The sequence below is a fragment of the Vigna radiata genome, chromosome 5, assembly GCF_000741045.1.
Source record: "Vigna radiata var. radiata cultivar VC1973A chromosome 5, Vradiata_ver6, whole genome shotgun sequence".
Taxonomy (NCBI): Eukaryota; Viridiplantae; Streptophyta; class Magnoliopsida; order Fabales; family Fabaceae; genus Vigna; species Vigna radiata.
The window spans coordinates 110,401-130,206 of NC_028355.1; the positions used below are offsets into that span (position 1 = coordinate 110,401).

Sequence of the window (19,806 nt, forward strand, 5' to 3'; positions counted from 1 at the left end):
AATAATATAAAATATTATTTATGATTAAGATATTTTATGATAAAAATTATTTTGAAATATTAGAATTAGAAAAAAACTAATAAATAATTAACTATATTGTTTTAGGAAAATTATTTTTTGTTTGTTTATAAAATATTATAAATAAGTTATTTGTAATAAAAAAATATTATTATAACAAATAAAGAATAAAATGCAATTGGGCAATTAGTATAAAAATAAATACTAAATATTTAGATATTAAATATTATTATAGTTATTATTTAATTGACACATTATATTAATTTTTCTTTTAAACAATAATTGAAAAACTATGTATTTGATTATTAATGGTTATTTTAAATAAATTTTTGTACATGCATGTCAAAATAATAACAATAATAATAAAACAAGGACATTATTGTAAAAAATGTTGTTTATATCACATCAAAAAGATGGGAAAAGGGAATAATCTCATAAATTTATGCTCTTCATCTCTTGCATATTATTAGATCGTCAATGTAAATTTACTTTTTCTAATCTTTTTAAACAGTAAATCAGAATAAGTGAGCACAACATAAATTTAAACTTAATTTTTATGAATAATAATTATACAAGCATTATGGATTAAAAAGAATTTTGTTAGCATTTTTATAGTATTTTTACTTTTTTCACTGTACAATTGAAAATTTATTTTAAAAATATATTTTAAATTATGTAAAATTGTATAATTTAGAAATTAAAAGTACATATATATATATATATATATATATATATATATATAAACAAATATTTTATGTTAAGTTTTTAAGAAAAAATCTTCTGCTAATGAAATTAAAGTTAAAAAAATCAGACATTATTAACTATTTTTCTTTATTTGTCTGGTTGAATCAAATTTATATCATTTTTTAATGGTTTATTTTACCTTTGACCAATGTTTAAGTTCCTTTATCAATTATTATTCTTTAAATTGATTTTGCGGTTTATTTGAACCGATTGTTTGATTGAATTATTATGTTTCAATCAAACTGATCTTTCAAACATGGGTATAAATAATAATCTTATATAATGTATTTATGTATATTTTCACTCTATTATAACAGATCAAGAAAAAATATTAAATAATTATTTTAGTGATTTGTTAAAAAACACAGCTGAAGTTAAAAATGTTTAATATAAAAGATAATTAGAATCCCCTCTCATAAGAAAACCTATTAGATTGTGCTTAGGAAATAAAAAAAAAAAATCAAAAGTTAAACGGCAATCCAAATCCCTCCCATTACTATTAAGAAAAACCTTGAACAGGGAGGCAGACAGCAGATACAGAGAGAAAGTGATAGAAGCGAACAAAAACCCTACCCTAACCCGTATTTATGTTATTGGGTTCTTCCTCCATTGATCCGTCCGAGAAGGCAAGTCCGAGAAGGCAACTCAAAACCTGCTCTTGCGAGACCCATCCATCGACACTCCCACACCCCTACCCCACGCCACAACTCCACTCTTTTGAACAACACTATGGATGATCTGGATAAAGCGATTCTTATTATGTTTGATGAATCGGGAGCCCTTGACGATGACTTGAAGAAACAGGCCAAACTTTACTGTAACGCTACTAAGGAGAAGCCATCAATTTGTAGACTTTGCATTGAAAAATTATGCTTTTCAAATCTTGTTCAAGTCCAGTTTTGGTGCCTACAGACCTTACATGAAGTCATTCGAACACGGTATTTGACAATGACTCTAGATGAGAGGCACATGATCAGGGGCTCCGTCTTTTCAATCGTGTGCCTCGAAGACAAGAACCTCACAAGGATTTTGGAAGGCCCTGCCTTTATAAAGAACAAGCTTGCACAGGTTTTGATAACTTTGATTTACTTCGATTACCCTTTGGTCTGGTCCTCCGTCTTTGTGGATTTTTTTCCACACTTGAGCAAAGGAAACGTTGTCATAGACATGTTCTGTCGAGTTTTGAATGCCCTGGATGATGAATTAATTAGTTTGGACTATCCTAGAACCCCTGAGGAATTGACTGTTGCGAGCCGGGTTAAAGATGCAATGAGACAGCAGTGTGTCTCTCAGATTGTCCGGGCCTGGTATGACATTGTTTCTATGTATAGGAATTCTGATCAAGAGCTATGCACTAGTGTGTTAGATTCCATGAGGAGATATATTTCTTGGATAGACATCGGGTTGATAGTCAATGATGCTTTTATCCCTTTGTTGTTTGATTTGATTTTGGTTGGTCATCTGTCTGATCAGCTTCGTGGTGCTGCAGTCAGATGCTTGTTGGCAGTTGTTTCTAAGCGAATGGAGCCCCAATCCAAACTGTCGTTGTTGCAAAGCCTTCGTATTAGTCGTGTACTCAGGTTAGTGACAGAGAACGGCGATGCTGAAATGGTCTCTGATATAGCTGCATTGCTTACTGGGTATGCTGTAGAGGCCTTGGATTGCTTCAAACGCATAAATTCTGAGGATGCTAAAGGAATCTCTATGGAGCTTTTGAGTGAAGTTTTACCCTCCATTTTCTATGTAATGAAGAATTTTGAGGTAGATGCTACATTCAACATCATTCAATTTCTTTCAGGTTATGTTGCCATTTTAAAGAGCTTTACTCCTTTGCGGGAGAAACAGCTACTTCACTTGGGGCAGATATTGGAAGTTATCCTAGTGCTAATCCGTTACGACCCAGCATACCGCACTAATCTTGATGTGATGGACAAAATTGGTAAAGAGGAGGAGGATAGGATGGTAGAGTTCAGAAAGGATTTGTTTGTTCTTCTTCGCACTGTGGGTCGTGTAGCACCTGATGTAACTCAGATGTTTATTAGAAATTCGTTGGCAAGTGCTGTTTCTAGATCTTCGAATAGCAATGTGGAGGAGGTGGAAGGTGCACTTTCTCTTTTATATGCACTTGGAGAATCCATAAGTGAGGAAGCCATGAAAACTGGGAGTGGATTGTTGAGTGAGCTTGTGATTATGCTTCTATCGACAAGGTTCCCTTGTCACTCTAATAGGCTTGTTGCCCTTGTTTACTTGGAGACAGTGACAAGATATATTAAGTTTATTCAGGATAATACTCAATATATTCCAATGGTTCTAGCTGCATTTCTTGATGAAAGAGGCATACATCATTCAAACATCAATGTTAGTCGTAGAGCCAGTTATTTGTTTATGAGGGTTGTTAAATTGCTGAAGATGAAGTTGGTGCCTTTTATAGAGACTATTTTGCAGGTAGTAATTATATAATCCTTCCCTATTTCGTGTTTCTGTTTTTAAAATGTACTCAACATTACATTAAATAAACAAAATTATATATAAATTATTCCTGACTTGCACTCTTTGGTTGTCCTTGATGTGCATGGATGGATTGTGTGATTGGTTACTTCCACCATCTGTCTTCTCGGTTTTTTGAAATGTTCTGTTAAATTCAGAGCCTGCAAGACACTGTTGCCCAATTCACTATTATGAATTATACAGCCGAAGAGCTATCAGGGTCAGAAGATGGTAGCCACATTTTTGAGGTATTCTCCCAATGTTTCAGGATTATGGACATTTCTGTGATTATTTTTGTTCTTTTTCTTCTCTCATATTCATTGAGGCACTTTGACAGGCAATTGGTTTATTGATTGGAACAGAAGATATCCAGCCTGAAAAGCAATCTGATTATCTATCTTCTTTGCTCAGTCCTCTTTGTCAGCAGGTTGTTTTTTACTCAAAAATGCAAGAGACTTTCTAATCAATAAAATAATAAACAAAGATTGCAAGACACTTCATAAAAGTTATGTGTACCCATGTTTCCAGAAGCATTTCTTCTTTTGAGATTATTGTGTTTGGTTTTGGTGCATATAATTTCCTATCGTGGGTCAATACAGGTTGAGGCATTGCTTATAAATGCCAAGTTATTGAATGCTGAGGAGGCTAATGCAAAAATTGCTGTAATCCAGCAAATTATCATGGCAATTAATTCTCTCAGTAAGGTGTTTTTTCTAATTTAGACTTCTACTTTTCCCAACTTTTATTTATTCTTTAATTAAAGCGTCAAAACTCAACAAATAGTGATAAAAAGATTTACATTTTGTTTGTTTGTCTTAATTTGAAGTTTAAAGGGTAGTATTGTGGTAAAATACATCAATTCTTTCGTTTTCCGTCCATTCTTACTATTTTTTACATGATATAGGGCTTTAGCGAGAGACTTGTAACTGCTAGTCGCCCTGCAATTGGTCTCATGTTTAAGCAGGTTAGTATTTTCAAAATTTTTTGGTTCATATTCCCTGGAGTCGTATATGGTTTATCAGATGTATAGTTTCTGTCTTTTTTGTTTAAAGCTTTAGAAAGTAATCTTGCTACAATCTTATAGATGAAAATGGAGTTTTGCATATAATGTATAGAACCCATCTTTGCATAATGCTTTGTGTGATTGATAATTTTTCGTAGTAAGCTTGTGTCTGTTTCTACTGAACCTGTGTTTGGTTTCTTAATATTTTGTTTTGCTAAATCTTGTCGTACTGTCTTCTATGTAGACACTGGATGTACTTCTTCAAGTTCTTGTTATATTTCCAAAAGTAGAACCTCTACGAAACAAGGTATGAATTAAATTTAGTGATTCAAAAATGGTTTGCTTAAAGTAGATCTGTAAATTTTATGTAATATCCATATATGGTATGTAGGTCACATCTTTTATACATCGCATGGTGGATACACTTGGAGCGTCTGTATTTCCTTACCTTCCAAAGGCATTGAAGCAGTTACTTGAAGAAATTGAAGTACACACTACCTCTAATTTCTTTAACTTAAATCTTTTTTAAATTTCTTTATATAAATGCATTTCCTTGCATTTTGTTAATGGTGTGTTGAACATTTCCTTTCATTGGAATATGATGACATTGAGAATAATATTCCTCTCACATCTTATCTTCCCATGGTCGGACCATTTGAATATATGATCCCATTAGGAACGATATGCATTTGCTTATATGATAATTAAGCCTGAGATTTTAGTATGTGCACAGATGTTGCTGTAACCCTGCCGATAATTTATTCCTTCTTCAATTCTTTCTGGCATTTTAGAATATTCCTTTCCTCTAACTGCAGGGTGTCTGACTGTCTGTTGTATCTTGTCATCTTTGGTAGATTACTTATTCATTCGGTCCCTATAGTTGCAAAACTTTCCCCTTTTAGTTCCTATAAAAGACCCTTAGTCCCTGGGCATTTTATTTTAAATACCTTTTAATCCCTTTTAGTTCCACCATGAATTCAAAATGGTAATGGGGACTACAAGGGTATGGGCTTTTTAAAGGATGGGAAAAAGATTGTCTGTTTATGATTTTTTGACGCTTTTCTGTATCATATGAATGTGTTTTTGGAGAATGTGTAATATTGTAGTATCGGTGGTAAGACTCTTGGAGTGGTTGGTTGACGACTATGAAACATCTACTTTCATTTACTTAATTATATACTTCACTGATATGTATCCATGAGGTTTCCAATCCTCTTAAAAAGTTAGTGAAAATCCAATTCAATTATATGAGACATGGAAAGCATGTATGATATAGAAACATAGTAGAATTGTCCCTTAATGAGACAAAAATGGAAAATGTCCTATTTATGGATGATTTCAACCAAGGTATGAGTTTGGTTCTATTTCTATTTGTAGACAATAATAGGAAGTGATTTAAGGTTGCAATGATTTATAACTTTTTTTAGTAATGTCCAGGAAGTATGCTCTTTATTTGGGTTTGAGGATTTGCAATTATATATTTTTATGTTTTAGGAACTTCTATAGTTATCTAGGTATGTATTTTATACGTATCATGTCCCATATATTTTTAGAATAATCATAACTTCATAGGGATAGTATCTTATTTGTGCATCATTCGTTGACTTTGATCCTAATTTGAAATGGTAGAATATATGAAAATGTCCAAAATATCTTGTATGATCTAGATTATCTTAGATTGTCCTTTAGATTAGATTCCCTTTATGCCATTCTATTTTAGGATTGGTTTGTTACTTTATTTCCTCATCTCTTGATTTTTTTTCCTTTTGTTTAGTTAGGATTATAACTTTCATCAATGACTTAGTGCCTTTAGGTTTTATGCACATATCATCAAATCAATATCAAATTCAATTTTTCACTCCCTTATTTCCTCTTCCTTCTATATGTGAAACCTTTTATTTCAATATAGTATTAGAACGTTACAGTACCTTCCTCTAGACCTGTGCCTTTATCAGTCTGCTTTTGAAATCTTTCAACGCTAGAATTCTACTGTTTTCGTGGTTGTTCCTTCAAATTAGTTGTCTTTGTTGCTGCAACCATTTTCATAATCACCACTATAATGTCCTCCATCAAGCTGTCCTTGACCTTTGTTCTTCATTCCAACCATTTTCTTAACTGGTTTTGTCCACTGCTGTGACATCTTCAACATGCATTTACTGGCTTGTCTAAATATATTCTGGCGGAGTTTCTCTTCAAGTTTTGATCTCTGCCATACAGATTTACTGACATGTTTAAATACATCTTCGTAGTCTTCCCAGGGAATTCTGATGAAACAACCTCTTAAAAAAAAAAAAAATCCTGGCCCATCAGATTAACTTGAAGTTTTGGCTGGTCCCGGGGAAGTGCCTAAGAACCATCTTAGTACTACCATTCTATAGTAGCATTATATGATTTAGTTTATTTTTTTGAAGGGTTTATTTATACCAATCTTAAGGTTGGCTGTTAGAATATATGGAAATATCTAAAATATCTTTTCATACGAAATTATGAATGTATGAGTATTGTAAGTTCCATCTTCCTCCCCCTATATAAAAACCCCAAAATATAATACATGTTTTGCACCTGAATGAGGTTGTTTATTTTGGTTTTGGTTGAAGATAAAGCTGTGTAATGTCCTGTTTACATTCTATTGCAGCCAAAGCAAATGGTTGGTTTTCTTTTGTTACTCAATCAACTTATCTGCAAGTTCAATACTTTGGTGCTTGACATTTTGGAGGAAATATTTCCAGCTGTTGTTGAGCGGATATTCAGTGTTATTCCTAGAAATGGGTTACCTTCTCCTGGTCCTGATGCAATCACTGAGGTATGAAAATGTTGTTGCAATTTTCTAATAAATAACTGGCATACATTTTTCCTTCTCTTCTAATAATTGCTTTAAGTTAGCTTTGTTATATGATTGGTCTTTATTATTTGATTATTTCTTTTCTTCAAATTTTAAGAAGTTTGTGCTTGTGCTATAGTAATTGTGCTTGTTGTTTGTTCTACTGTCAAATGTTCACTTCTCTACGTTTGTTTTTTTTTCTTTACTTTCTACATGTTTTGGAGCTACAATATGACTATCTGACGAACCTTAGGTTGAGGAATTTCTTAGAACTTGGACTTAGTGTCCAACAATCCCTCAAACTGACTTAAGGTAAGATTTGCTCGAATTCTAGGAGTTCCATGATTTATAATAAGGAGCAGATCTTATATGATCAAGGATGTGTAGACCATGTATGTAATATCAGGAACATTTTTATTATTCCTGCATTGTATCTTTTTTATTAGAGGATATGAATTCTCCTTTATTTATCATATTGTTATCTTTGAAACGTAGGGTTTCAACTCAATGTCTTTCTCTTTCCTATACTTTAACACTATGTAAGTCATATCTCTTGCTTTGGAACTAAACACCACCCTTGAGGCTTCAATTAAGGCAGCTCCTATAGAGATCACAACTAAGGTGGGCTAAGCCTCCGCAATTAGAGGAACTTTCCGATATAAACAATGACACTGCTTATCTATTCTGTTACTTAGTCGCTATGCTGTGTGGTATAAAGTGAGTTTTGTTCTTAGTTCATTACTTAATTGTTTCAAATGTGAAATCCATTGTAGAAAGACATCTTTTGCGTTACCATCTATCTTATTCTTTGCTTATAAACTGTCTCAATTATATGTGCATGATTATAAGATTATCATTATTATGTTCCTTCTTCAGGAAGTTCGTGAATTGCAAGAACTTCAGCGAACATTGTATACTTTTCTTCATGTGATTACTACACATGACCTGTCTCCTGTATTTCTTTTCCCAAAATGTAAAGCATACCTGGATCCAGTGATGCAGTTACTTTTGTTCTCTTCTTGTAATCATAAGGATATCCTTGTAAGAAAGGTATGCATAGTGTTTTCTATTTATTCAACTGAGTCATTATTTTTCCTGGACCAGGTTTTTTTTTTTTTTTTTTTTTTTTTTTTTGACAAAACATACATTCTAAATCATACTTATTTTCACAATTTAGGCATGTGTACAGATTTTTATTAGATTAATTAAAGATTGGTGTGCCCAGCCTTACGAAGAAAAGGTATATTCTAGTTACTTCTACTCAATCCCAATTTTTTATAATTTTTTCCTAAATGTCTAATGGTTTTCAGGTTCCTGGTTTTCGAAGTTTTGTGATTGAAGCATTTGCTATAAACTGTTGTTTGTACAGTGTGCTGGACAGATCTTTTGATTTCCATGATGCGAACACTGTAAGATACATGAATTATTGTTTTATACATTCTTTTTGTCACTTTGTTTCTTTCAAGTGGTATGATACTACTGTTCAAAACCTTTTCGTATATTATTAGTCCTCTCTTGGCTGCTTGTTATAAGATTGTTTATATTGCATAATAGAAAGAAGAGCTCGGGGTCTCATTCTTTGTCCCTTGAAGAAAACTATTTGCTTTTTTGTTTTTAATAAAATGGAAGTCATTTGAGGAAGTTCAAGAAATAAAAAAGAAAACTCCCAAGCAGAATTTAAAAATTTAATTTACACGTACAACAAAAACAATGATGTGGATGAGGGAATATTCTATCAAGCTCTTAACGCTTGGCCAAAAGCTAGAACTGATAGTCAAGGTATAACTCTTTCTACATAAGAGGGTACTATTGTGACTTGGTCCACTTGACTCATGTCATGGGACAATTTATGCATCCTGCAGTAATTTTCCCCTCAACAATTGCCTCACTAGGAAACAATCTCTTTGACTGTGACTTGGCCCACTTGGCCTACATGCCACGAGATAATTGATGCTACTTACAACAATATTTCCCTCAACAATTGTCCCATTAAGAATCGAATTCGTAACCTTAGCTGTGAGGCCAATTGTAGGATTGAACACTTATCAGTAGACCAAAAGTTATAGTTGATAGTTAAGCTGCAACTCTTTCATCTTAAGAGCATAACAATGTAAGTGTCATGTCTTGATTTTGACCTAGTCTTACCGGACCTATGCCATGGGACAATTGAAGCACTCTGCAATAAAGACCACTCATAAGTATGCTTTGTTTGAAGTAATAATAGGAGGATCGTGAATATAAAGGGCTCAGATTACATAATTATAGAATTGAAATACTTTCAACAATAGATTATAACATAAATATGCCTCATGATTTTAGAATTTGAAATTGTCTAAATGTGATCATCTAAAGAATTCTTTTTGAGAACTCTTTGCTTTGCCTGGATAGTAATTGGAGTTTATAATGTCCAGAGTTATCTTGCTCTTTGTGGAAAATAATTGAACGTAATCAAAGTCATGGGGATTCCAGCTAGGTTGAGTATTTGGTTCCATATAATGTAGTTAATCTTCATAGGATTTTATGATAGTGGTTAGAATAAGTTGTCTTAAATAAAGTTTATTGAAAAGTTGTTCATAGCTTTGTGCTCGATCTAGTTCCTAGATAATTCTTTTCTTATTCTCTTCCCTCTCATACTTTATCATCAAAGTTATTATAAATGAGATCCTAAGAAATAGAAATTCACTCTCTTTAATTCATTTGTTATTCTTTTTATATTTTTCTTGAGTTGGTATTATCAGAGTGAGTGGGTCGATCTCACTTTGCATGTATCTATCTGACTGAGCCATTCGGTCACCATTCTTAACCTTCTGTAACGGTCAACTGCCGAAGTTTAGTTCGCTGACACTTGGGTCTGATGTGCCTCAAGGAGTGTGATCCAACCTCAATGGCCATGCATCCAAATTCTGACTGATGTCTTGTCAGTGTCTTGGCTGAACAAGGCATGTGTCTCATGCCACCTTCTAGTTGTTGGTATCCTTCATGACCGCCATGATTTGAGTCATCGCATCCTTTTGAGCTCCTCTCGGCCCCTTATTTTTCGTTCTAGTACCACTTTGGTGAGTCATCTAGAGTTCCTCATGGTTTCTCTTTGTTGAAAACCTAGGGATGCCCTCTGTTCTTTCTCTATTGCATTATTGGGAATGTGTACATGCCTTTACCTTGTTTCAAAATGTCTTTAGGGACTATCTCCTCTTTTCCCAGGATTCCTTCTATAACTTCTAAAAAATTAAATGGGAAAAACTACCTATCTTGGTCTGTGTTAATTGGACTTTGATATCTTGCTCAGAGGTTCCATGATCACTTAGAAGAATATTGGAGTAGAGTACCAACAGATCAAATTCAACCTTGGAAGAAACCTGATTTTCATCTTTGTGCTCTACTTTGGCACACTTAGGTCATTCAAAACCTGTAACTCCTTTTGGATAAAGGTCAAAAATATTTTTGTAGACGATATCCAACACCTCTACTACTATACTAATCGTTTGTCTCTCAAGTAATCTAATAATTACATGACATCTTTCATTGCTAAATCTCAATCAATAGTTGAGGAATTGAAAATGTTCTTGGTAGTTCACTCATTAGTTGAGATACAAAAAAATGTTGGATAAGTTTATATGGTTATGATCCTCTATGCAGTGAATCTAGATTTTTATTATATTAGTGATCAAATTTTATCCTGTCAAGAAGTTTCTTCTATGGAAAACTTGACAAGACTCGATCGTGTTCCAACACTACTTAATGGATGAAAATTAATCCAACCATTTTTTTTTTCAAAATTAATTATTTCTTAAGCTTACTTTTCTAACAATTTTTTTAAAAAATATATTTTAAATTTTTTTCACAGATTTTATTTCTGAAAATATAATTTTAAAAATAGATTTCTAATTTTCTTAAATTATATTATTTTTATGGATGAATTGTATTCATGAAAAAGTTGTTAATGGATAGATTGAATTGGATTTTTTATCAATTAGATCAGGATGAATTAAGATTTTTTAATTAAATTTTTAGTGGATCATAATGGATTAATGATTTTTTTTTTTATCGTATCCATTGTAATTTGAAATAAAATTGATCAAATCCGTCCAGTATGTCATTCTCAGTCTTACAGTTATTTGTTTAAAAGTGTTTGTATATTCAGGGGTGTCTCCTTGATCTTAGATTTGGTAGAAAATAAGTGCATGTTTGAAACTCTTGTTCTAAAGAAAATACATATTTTTCAAAATCTCTGATTAGATAGTATGAAAAAAATAAGCTAATATGTTTTCAAAATAAGTTGAACCAAACAGATTGTTTGGCTTGTCTAATGGGCTCCCTGCGTTTGGTTTGTTCGAAGGAAATTTGTTTAGCTGAAAAAGAAAAAAGATGGAATATTTGTATGAGGGTATGGTCAACTAACTATAACGGTGTAATCGGAGCATACTAGTATATGGTTTTTCGGTGTTTGTTACTTTGAAAGATGGATATTGTATATTTATATAAGTGATTTGATGGTTTATGCCAATTTTTAGTGCTCATGTTCTTCTTCCTTCTATTTTCGATTTTCTGTACAGTTTATTTTGTTTGGAGAAATCGTTCTGGCACAGAAGGTAATGTATGAAAAATTTGGGGATGATTTTCTGGTTCATTTTGTATCAAAAGGATTATCTTCTGCACATAGCCCACAAGATCTGGCAGAGCAATATCGTCAAAAGTTGCAGGTAATAAAAGTTTATGGCGGTGAAATGTTTAGAATATAGTCCTACTGAAATAATCGAAATTCTTTTTTCCCCCATATAACATCCTGGAACTTCTTCTCTGCCATGCTTATGTTGTGAGTAATTTGATGAAAAGATAGATTATTTATGCTCTGTAATGTCTCTTACTAAGTAAAGTGTGAATTGTAGTGCTTGTTGTTTAATAGGTGAATCACCGGATGAATATCTGTTGTGGTGGGCTAAAATAGTACGATATTTTGGTGCAGGCTGGAGATTTAAAGGCACTAAAATCTTTCTATCAGTCAGTAGTGGAAAACTTGAGACTGCAGCAGAATGGAAGCCTTGTATTCAGATAGCATACTTGTATTGGAAAAATTAGCGAGTCCTCTTCTTATATAATTTATAAGGCTTTGTTTTTTGGCCGTCTCCTAGTTTGGGGTTTGATTTCTTTCTACAGAAGGTAGTTACGATTTGTTTTTGATGAAATCAAGTTTGAGCTCTTTTTGATTGGTTTTTCAATCACCAGTAAATTTTGTCCCTCAATAGTGCGGTAATGAAACGGTGGGGAACACTGCAGGGTTGTGTATATAGATTTTGCGGACGAGCGATGGATATTCTACTGGCCCTAATTTTGACGACTTCCTCATGCAACCTCACCAGTCAGCTAATTGTCTCAGGTCTTTCGTTATTCTTTTGTCCCACACTTGTAAATTTTTGTTATTCTCTTGACACTGGACTTCCATCCATCGGTTCCAAGCTTGTCAATATGAGGTCAAGATTTTGGTTTTTGATTTCTCAACCCTTTCTTTCTCCGTGCCGTATCATTTCCGTTTCCTTTAAGATTTGTTAATGCCCTTTCTGTTTACTCCATAATTACCATCACAATTCTGTCCATATATATATATATATATAAAGAGTTTATTTATGACATTTTTTAATATTTATGTCAATCTGTTTCATTAACGATGTTATCAAATTTAATATGAAATCTTTTTAGTATTTCTCAATCATACAAATTTGAATTCAATATAAGTTGATACTCTGATGTTCAATCCTGGTGTCTAAGTTAAAATTAAGTTGTAATAAACCATCTTATAAAAGTTTAAGAAAAGTATATATACTATAAGAATGAAGCAAGGTTTTATTGAACGAAAGCGATGACAAATATGCTTGAAAGTTGTTCCACATAATTCGTTTTTTCTCCATCCCATAAACAAATAACAAAAAATACGTGAAGACATGCTTTTTGCAAAATTGGTATTGAAGAGAAAAGAGACAAATGCCGATGTGGTTTTCATATTACAATGTCAGTCAGGAACTAACGACATCAATTGCGGACAGACAATGGAGAAAGCAGAAAGAGAGGAGAGCTAGGAGAAGAAGGAATAACAGAAAAATAAAAAAAACGAATAATTAAATTTAATAAAAAAAAATTAAAATTAGTATCGCGTGCGTACAAGTTGGAAATTACAATCACATTCACAGAAGAGTTGTTTCCGTAAATTAGTGAACTTACGCACATTTTGGTCATGGACATATTTGCAAATAAGAATGAAGATATGTGACAAAACTTGGTAATGGGTGAGATTTTACGTGGAGACACTGTTGGGAATCCCTCTGCATGTAACGCCGGGTTGAGAGGTAGGTGCAAGTAACTCGTAAGGTAAAACCCCTGGACCACATCGGTTTCTGAGTGTTGGGTCACAGTTCCTTCTCTCAATCTCCTTCTCTATCCCTCTCATTTCTGCGGAGAAGTTGTAGAATGCCTCGATGATCTCTGCTTCGCCTGACCAAATGGATGACTGTTGGCGCTCCCCCAAATACTCCTCGTCCGGTGAGTGGGTAGAGAGAGTGTCAACTATTGCCATATATTTTGTAGCTTGTAACAAGCTTGGCAGCGCATTTAGGAAATACTTTTCGGGATCTGCCATGAAATTCGCTTCTTTTTCACTCTTTTTTTCCTCTTCGTCTTCTGGGATTAATCTTCTCATTAGCGGAGGACGATTCGGCACATAACCTCCGTAAGGGTACTGTCCAAAATTAATGGCTGCATGCTGTGCGGATACCGTCCAAATCAATGTGGTTAGTATAGACACAAGATCCTCACTATCATTCAACGTCGGCCACCACCTTTCATGCCTAAGATCTGCATGTCCCACATTGATTGATTCAGAGTACCATGCTTGTAGCTCCCTGTCATTGCAAACCTGGCTTGGATGGCCGTAGTAGTGCTTCACGTAGGCGCGGACCCAGTTCTCAATTGCAGACCAAACCATAAGCCCATCTGCAGCGTAAGGGTAGTCTTCTATTACCAGTTTTACACCATTTGGCTGTGTTGCGTCAGGTACCGCCATTCCCCTGCAGCGATGGATCATGCAATTAGACTCTCATTTATTAAGATTCGTTCAACTCAGAAATGGGTCTCTTCTCGTTTTCAACTAACCTGCGTATGAGATCTGCCGGGAGGCCTTCCATGTCAAAGCGCCACAAGTGTTTGTATGCAGCAGAACTGATCTCCGTGCAGTAGCGCCCAGGTGTAAAACTAGACTCGATGATTCCATCAGCATTGATCAGTTTCTGGCGAGCTAAAGCATTGATATCCAATGTGTACCTCATGTGTGGATCCAACAGCTTAAAAACAGGATGCATTGCACTTAATTGTCTATGAGCCGACAATATAAATGGTTCCGTGCAGGCATGTGTGCGTAACCTGCACACATTTTACCAAAGAATTCTTTTTTTGATTAGTTAACCAACAAGATGTAATCAAATTGTAGTTAAATAGTATATATGCTGCTTCCGGATTCCCTTACCAATGGTTAACAAGTTGGTGCACACCGGCATCATTGGCACAAACATGAGCTTTCGCAAGCTGCCACTTCCAATATGTGGTTGCGTCCACAGGAGGGGTAACTACGCGTTTCGATCCGGAACTTGGTCCGAGGCTAAGTTCTATAGCAATTGGTTTGAGAGTGCCAAGCGGTGTCAAGAAAAATATGGTGCGGGTAGCATAGGATTTTCTACCATCAAGGGCGTTGATCCGGTCAACAAATGGAACATAGACATCGTGATAGTTTATCATGAACAGCTTATTTGCCTGTATTGCCTGAGAAATTCGAAGTAACAAATTTAGTGCCAGGGTCCCAATTGTTTAAGATAAGCCATGGGATTTGGTGACAAAACATTTTTAGTCATGTTGTCGAAGATTTTGAGGAGTACCTGTTGCACGGTCATGCCATTCAGTTGTGCCAAAATATGTTCTTCTTTGAGTGCAGACTCTTGGTGGCCATACATTTCGGGGTCAAGTTTGCTCACCGGTGGGAAAACTTCAAGCCGCTCAATGTTAACAGGGTTGACTCCTGCTATTGCTTGCCTGGCGAATTCGTCATCTCGAAGCCAAGCAAACTTGTCCTCTGTATGATAAGCACGAGATCATTAGTTTAATCAGCAACACCTTGTTTACAATAACTATATAATAATAATGAAGGATAATTAGTTCACGCCAAAAATATAATAATTAGAAGGAAAAGAACAAGGGAAACTCACTGGAAATAATTTTGGGAGTGTCATACTTGAGAAGTTCTTGGCTACATTGTTGTATCTTTATGACCACTTGTGACAGTGGGAATTTCTTTATAATTTCATCTTGCAAGGGCTGGCCATCATTGTAAAGGTCGTCAAAGTCTGAAAATCGGTTGAAGTCTTGGTTATCAGCAGAGAGACTAGCCTTAAGGCCAGGGATCAAGTTATGGAGCACTGCCTTCAGCCTCTTGATTACGAATGTGTTCATTTTAGACTCGTCGAATTGCTCGTCTCTTGGTACGTACATAGGCTGTGGCAAATCCACACGACTCTCAGCATGCATATCTATAAAACGCAATTTACTGTGTTATGCTCACGTACGTAATAATCAACCTTAGACGAGTGAAAGAATTGTTAATGTTACCTGTATCTGTGGGGGCCCGACCAGTACGACAGCGTCTTGGGTATGGATGGTTTTGGGTTCCACCAAGAGTCGGTCTGGTAAGCTCAATTCCTTCATCTGGATTACCCAAATCGTTGTATGTGTCGAAATCATATATTCTATCACACAATTTTCTAACTCCTTTCCCATCACCTCTAAGATTTATCAACTCTTTCTCCCTCAGTACTCTAAGCCCAGCAGGTGTATCACCAGGTAAATATGCCTGACAAAATAAATCAAATTAAAAAAAAAAATAAAATATATATATATATATATATATATATATATAATAAAAACCCAGAATTAGCAGAATAAAAAATAAAACAACTTGTACGTAATAAATTATTAGTTATATCTTTCTGTGAGTGGTGTATTAAATTGGGTAGCGACCGTGTTGTCGGTGGTTGATATACGTAAGCTTAAATTAACCCTAGATTTAGTCGATAGGAATTTTGAAAACTCATTTCACAGGTATAATAATCTATATATGGCTGCTTGTTTACGATTTGTAACTTGTGATTATGGAGGAAGACTTTTTCTTTGATCAAAGCAGCCGAGTCTACAATTGAAAGTTGAAAATTTTGAATAATAAAAAAAGGAATGCATGTTCAACTGGTTGGCATTATTAAATAGTAATTAAATGCTTTGACCTTTCCAAGTTGGTTACCTTGTTTGAAAAGAATATCCTCTCTCCTTGTACCCATGAGTTGCAGGGAAAATGAACTGCTCCAATCGCAAACCCTTCGATGACTATACTTTCCAAGAAGAACTCTCTTTGGTGTTTGTTTGTCACAGCAATAGCTCCAGGGACTCCAAAATCTGAGTCCACAATGAATTCGGCTGTATAATTAACTCTCTCTGCTTTGACACTGGATTTCTTTGACCAGTCCTTTAGGGCTGCTTTGTTGCTCTTCTTTGGAGATTTCGTTTCTAAGAAGCAGATTAAAATAACGTTAGATTCGTTTGTCGTGTTTTCTAAGAGAGAGTGGGAAGTAATAATGGTGAGTTGTGAAAGGCTTACTTGGTTTAATGTCAGTGCTGATAAGCTCCAGCACAACATTTCTTGTCCCTATACTATCACTGATGGCATCCAAATGCTTCAGCATGGTATCTCTGAAATCCTCTCTGATCTTGTTCCTCACTGTTACCACAGCTCTGACCTTGAACTGCACAGGTTTCTCTGCATGCACTCTCAGTGTGGTCTTAATAAAATCCTGACTGATAGCTGCTACCGGAAACCTTGGTCCCCTTCTCAACCTCGTACCTCGTGTTGTGTCGTGGAAAGGAAGCGAGATAGGATTGAGGCCGAAGAAGGGTTGGTTGTGTTGAAAAGTATTATTGTGAAGAAGCAGTTTGGAGGTAAAACCCATGAGTTGATTATGAAGAGCCAGTGGCATGTTTGGCTGCTTCTTTTTCACAACACAACGTATGAAGCGTTGAGTTTGTTCTTATGTTTAGGGCAGAAATAAGAAAGAAGAAAGAAGAAAGACAAAAATAGAGTTGAGTATGCAATGCAGCTTAGTCTTTTCGTCCATATTTATTTCTGAATCTACAGTTATATTTTCTCCATCGCTACCAAGTCAAAACCATTTTTTGTTATAAACACTCCGCGTGGACCAGAAACAAACTATTTATTTTTAATTTTATTAGAACCCAAATAAATAGTTTTCTTTTGCCAGAACATATGTTCCTGAATACGTTTCATATTATATCGGACACATGTAAGGAATGAAAACAATTATCCTAAAAAAAAAAACAATTTAACATTAGATTCCTTTGTTGTGTGTGTGTGTTTTTTCTTTTTTTAAGAATCGTTTCTCTTATAGTTTCTTTTATTTTAAAAGAAAATATTTAGAGGATAAGTAAAAGTAAAACCAGAAGCTGTCATAAAATAAATTATTTCTTTTTAAAACGGTATTTGTAATAATAAAGAAGCATAAACTAGTTTATACTTTTTAAAATCTGAAAAAATATTCAGTACATTAACAGTTTAATTCACCGTCAATGTAAAAGCTTTTCGAAAACAAGCTAAAGTAACATTATATCTACTTGTGTAATCGAATATTTCCTGTAAAGCAATGAGCGCTATTATTATTGGAACTTACCAATTCAATGGTACCTTTCGACGCAAAAGAAAAAGCATAAAATATTTTCTTCCAATATGCAGTTTGTAATAAGAACATGAAAAAAAATTTATGACCTAAACCTTTGCTTAGTGTTCTTGAATTAGATATTTTCAATATTCAAAGTAATATTCAAATTATAAACAATAGTTAAATATATTACACAAGCGTAAATAAAATTGATGACGTTTTTAAGTAGAAAATATTGTTATGACGAAAAATCAAGTAAAGTCAAATTTATTCAGTAGGGTCAAATATATTTTTTTAAGTTCAATTCGATCAAATTTGTCAGATTTGAAAATAAAAGTCATCCTGGACTGAAAACAAATTTTTATAATAAAAAACTAATTGTAGTTTTAAAACGTACGACTAAAACATTATATTGAGAACGACTTTGAAAATAAGAAAACAATTAACAAGAATAATTACTCTCACTACAATACTTTTTCCATACTAAATAGAATTGTTTTATGCAAAACAAATTTTTGACATAACAATTTTTTAGTAATTTCAAACTTTAATAGAAATCTGTGAACACATTAACTTATTAAGAACTATTCAAAATAAAATTTCAATTATATATCCATCACCTAATAGGTATTATGATTAAATTGACAATCTCCATAATTAATATATTTAATAATTATAGAAAATAATTGTAATTAATAAATTATATTAATCCATACAAATTATTGAAATGTTGTTTCAGTTTTCCACCTCCTGCGCTATTAGATCCATTGAAGGGCAGTCGGCAGGCCCAGCAGATGGAAAATAATTAAAATAAAAAAGTAAATGACACATAAAATTGAATTGATAGCATGACCAAGTTAACTTGTTTAATTAACTTGTTTAATTAATGCTAAAAAACCTTCGGGGGAAGAATATTAAAGTGGAAGTTGCATTGCATTGCATTAGTTGAGATCATCGTATTGTTGTGGAATTTGTAAACATTTTAAAACTTGGGACTTTTCATCTGATATGAACACTTCCCTTGACAATTGAACGCAAGTGTTGTTCATAGCTCGCTTAGTCCAACTCCAATCAACCCAATGCCCAATAAATCAAAGTCATACATCTAATTAATTATTTAAAAATAGGTACCTAGTTTAATTATTTTTATTTAAATTTAATATTTTTAATTAAAAATAATTAACTATTATAAAAAAATAAAATAAACACATATACATAGCTTATGTAACAAAAAAAACAGTGATTAAAAATTAAAACATTTCAACATAAGAAACAGAAGAAAGAGTTGAAAGCATTAAAAAATAGAATCAATTATTTAGTATGTAAACGGCAACAGTAGAGGTTGACCGAGGGAATGAGTACTTTCAAGATTCCAAACCTGACGCCTGCATGTCAAAATCTATTAGGCGGACGCGCCCACCACCACAACCATAGACTAATTCTTTATAACTCTTTCAAACAAAACGGTAAAACCATGACTTTTAATTTTATTTTTCTTGGAGATGGGTGACCTAAATGCCAAACGGAGAAAATATAAGAACCCGGAAAAGTTTATTTTTGATCCTACCTTAAGGACAAAGCTCAAACAAACCAAAACAAATATTAAGAGTACATTCAAAACTGCATTTGGATTCTTAGTTGAGTTTTTATACATATGTTATGTCTTTAAAATACATTCATAAACATTACTTTTAATGTTTTAAAATATAATAAAAAGATTTTTATAGTATCAACATCGGTGCATTATTAATGTTCAGCAGCAGCAGATGTTGGAGTAGAGTATTCAATGACCTCATATGTCCATGTTGGCAACATTATCCTAAGAAACATGATTTAGGATGACTAATAAAGAATTAAGGTGGCTAATCATAGGTAAGAAAATCCTAGGATATTCCTACAAACTCTAAGTCTATGAAGGATAAAAACTCATACAAGTAATTATGTAATTAAACGTTTCTTAGGACATGTCATCTAATTCA

General features: G+C 33.7%; 2 protein-coding genes across 10 annotated transcripts; one reads left to right on the top strand and one right to left on the bottom strand.

Annotated features, from left to right (window-relative positions):
* The first annotated feature begins 1,207 nt into the window (after positions 1 to 1,207).
* On the top strand, positions 1,208 to 12,569 carry LOC106760119 (exportin-T). 9 transcript variants are annotated; one of them, XM_022780372.1, is made up of 14 exons: positions 1,209 to 2,479; positions 2,561 to 3,207; positions 3,408 to 3,497; positions 3,587 to 3,676; positions 3,849 to 3,953; positions 4,154 to 4,213; positions 4,497 to 4,559; positions 4,644 to 4,739; positions 6,888 to 7,055; positions 7,950 to 8,123; positions 8,251 to 8,313; positions 8,384 to 8,482; positions 11,627 to 11,773; positions 12,037 to 12,569. In XM_022780372.1, exons 1-14 carry the CDS (start codon positions 1,492 to 1,494, stop codon positions 12,124 to 12,126), a joined length of 2,880 nt encoding a protein of 959 aa, XP_022636093.1. In that variant the 5' UTR covers positions 1,209 to 1,491; the 3' UTR covers positions 12,127 to 12,569. The 9 variants fall into 9 exon arrangements, 2 of the variants coding, with proteins under 2 accessions (XP_022636093.1, XP_014499039.1); XR_001375646.2 differs by having other exon boundaries at positions 1,211 to 3,207; positions 12,037 to 12,230; positions 12,348 to 12,569; XM_014643553.2 differs by having other exon boundaries at positions 1,211 to 3,207.
* A 461-nt stretch (positions 12,570 to 13,030) lies between these two features.
* On the bottom strand, positions 13,031 to 17,260 carry LOC106760016 (linoleate 13S-lipoxygenase 3-1, chloroplastic). The gene is made up of 8 exons (XM_014643454.2): positions 16,756 to 17,260; positions 16,402 to 16,664; positions 15,717 to 15,957; positions 15,317 to 15,637; positions 14,990 to 15,183; positions 14,584 to 14,876; positions 14,214 to 14,480; positions 13,031 to 14,128 (listed from the first exon to the last, which is right to left on the bottom strand). Exons 1-8 carry the CDS (start codon positions 17,129 to 17,131, stop codon positions 13,360 to 13,362), a joined length of 2,724 nt encoding a protein of 907 aa, XP_014498940.1. The 5' UTR covers positions 17,132 to 17,260; the 3' UTR covers positions 13,031 to 13,359.
* Positions 17,261 to 19,806: the final 2,546 nt, after the last annotated feature.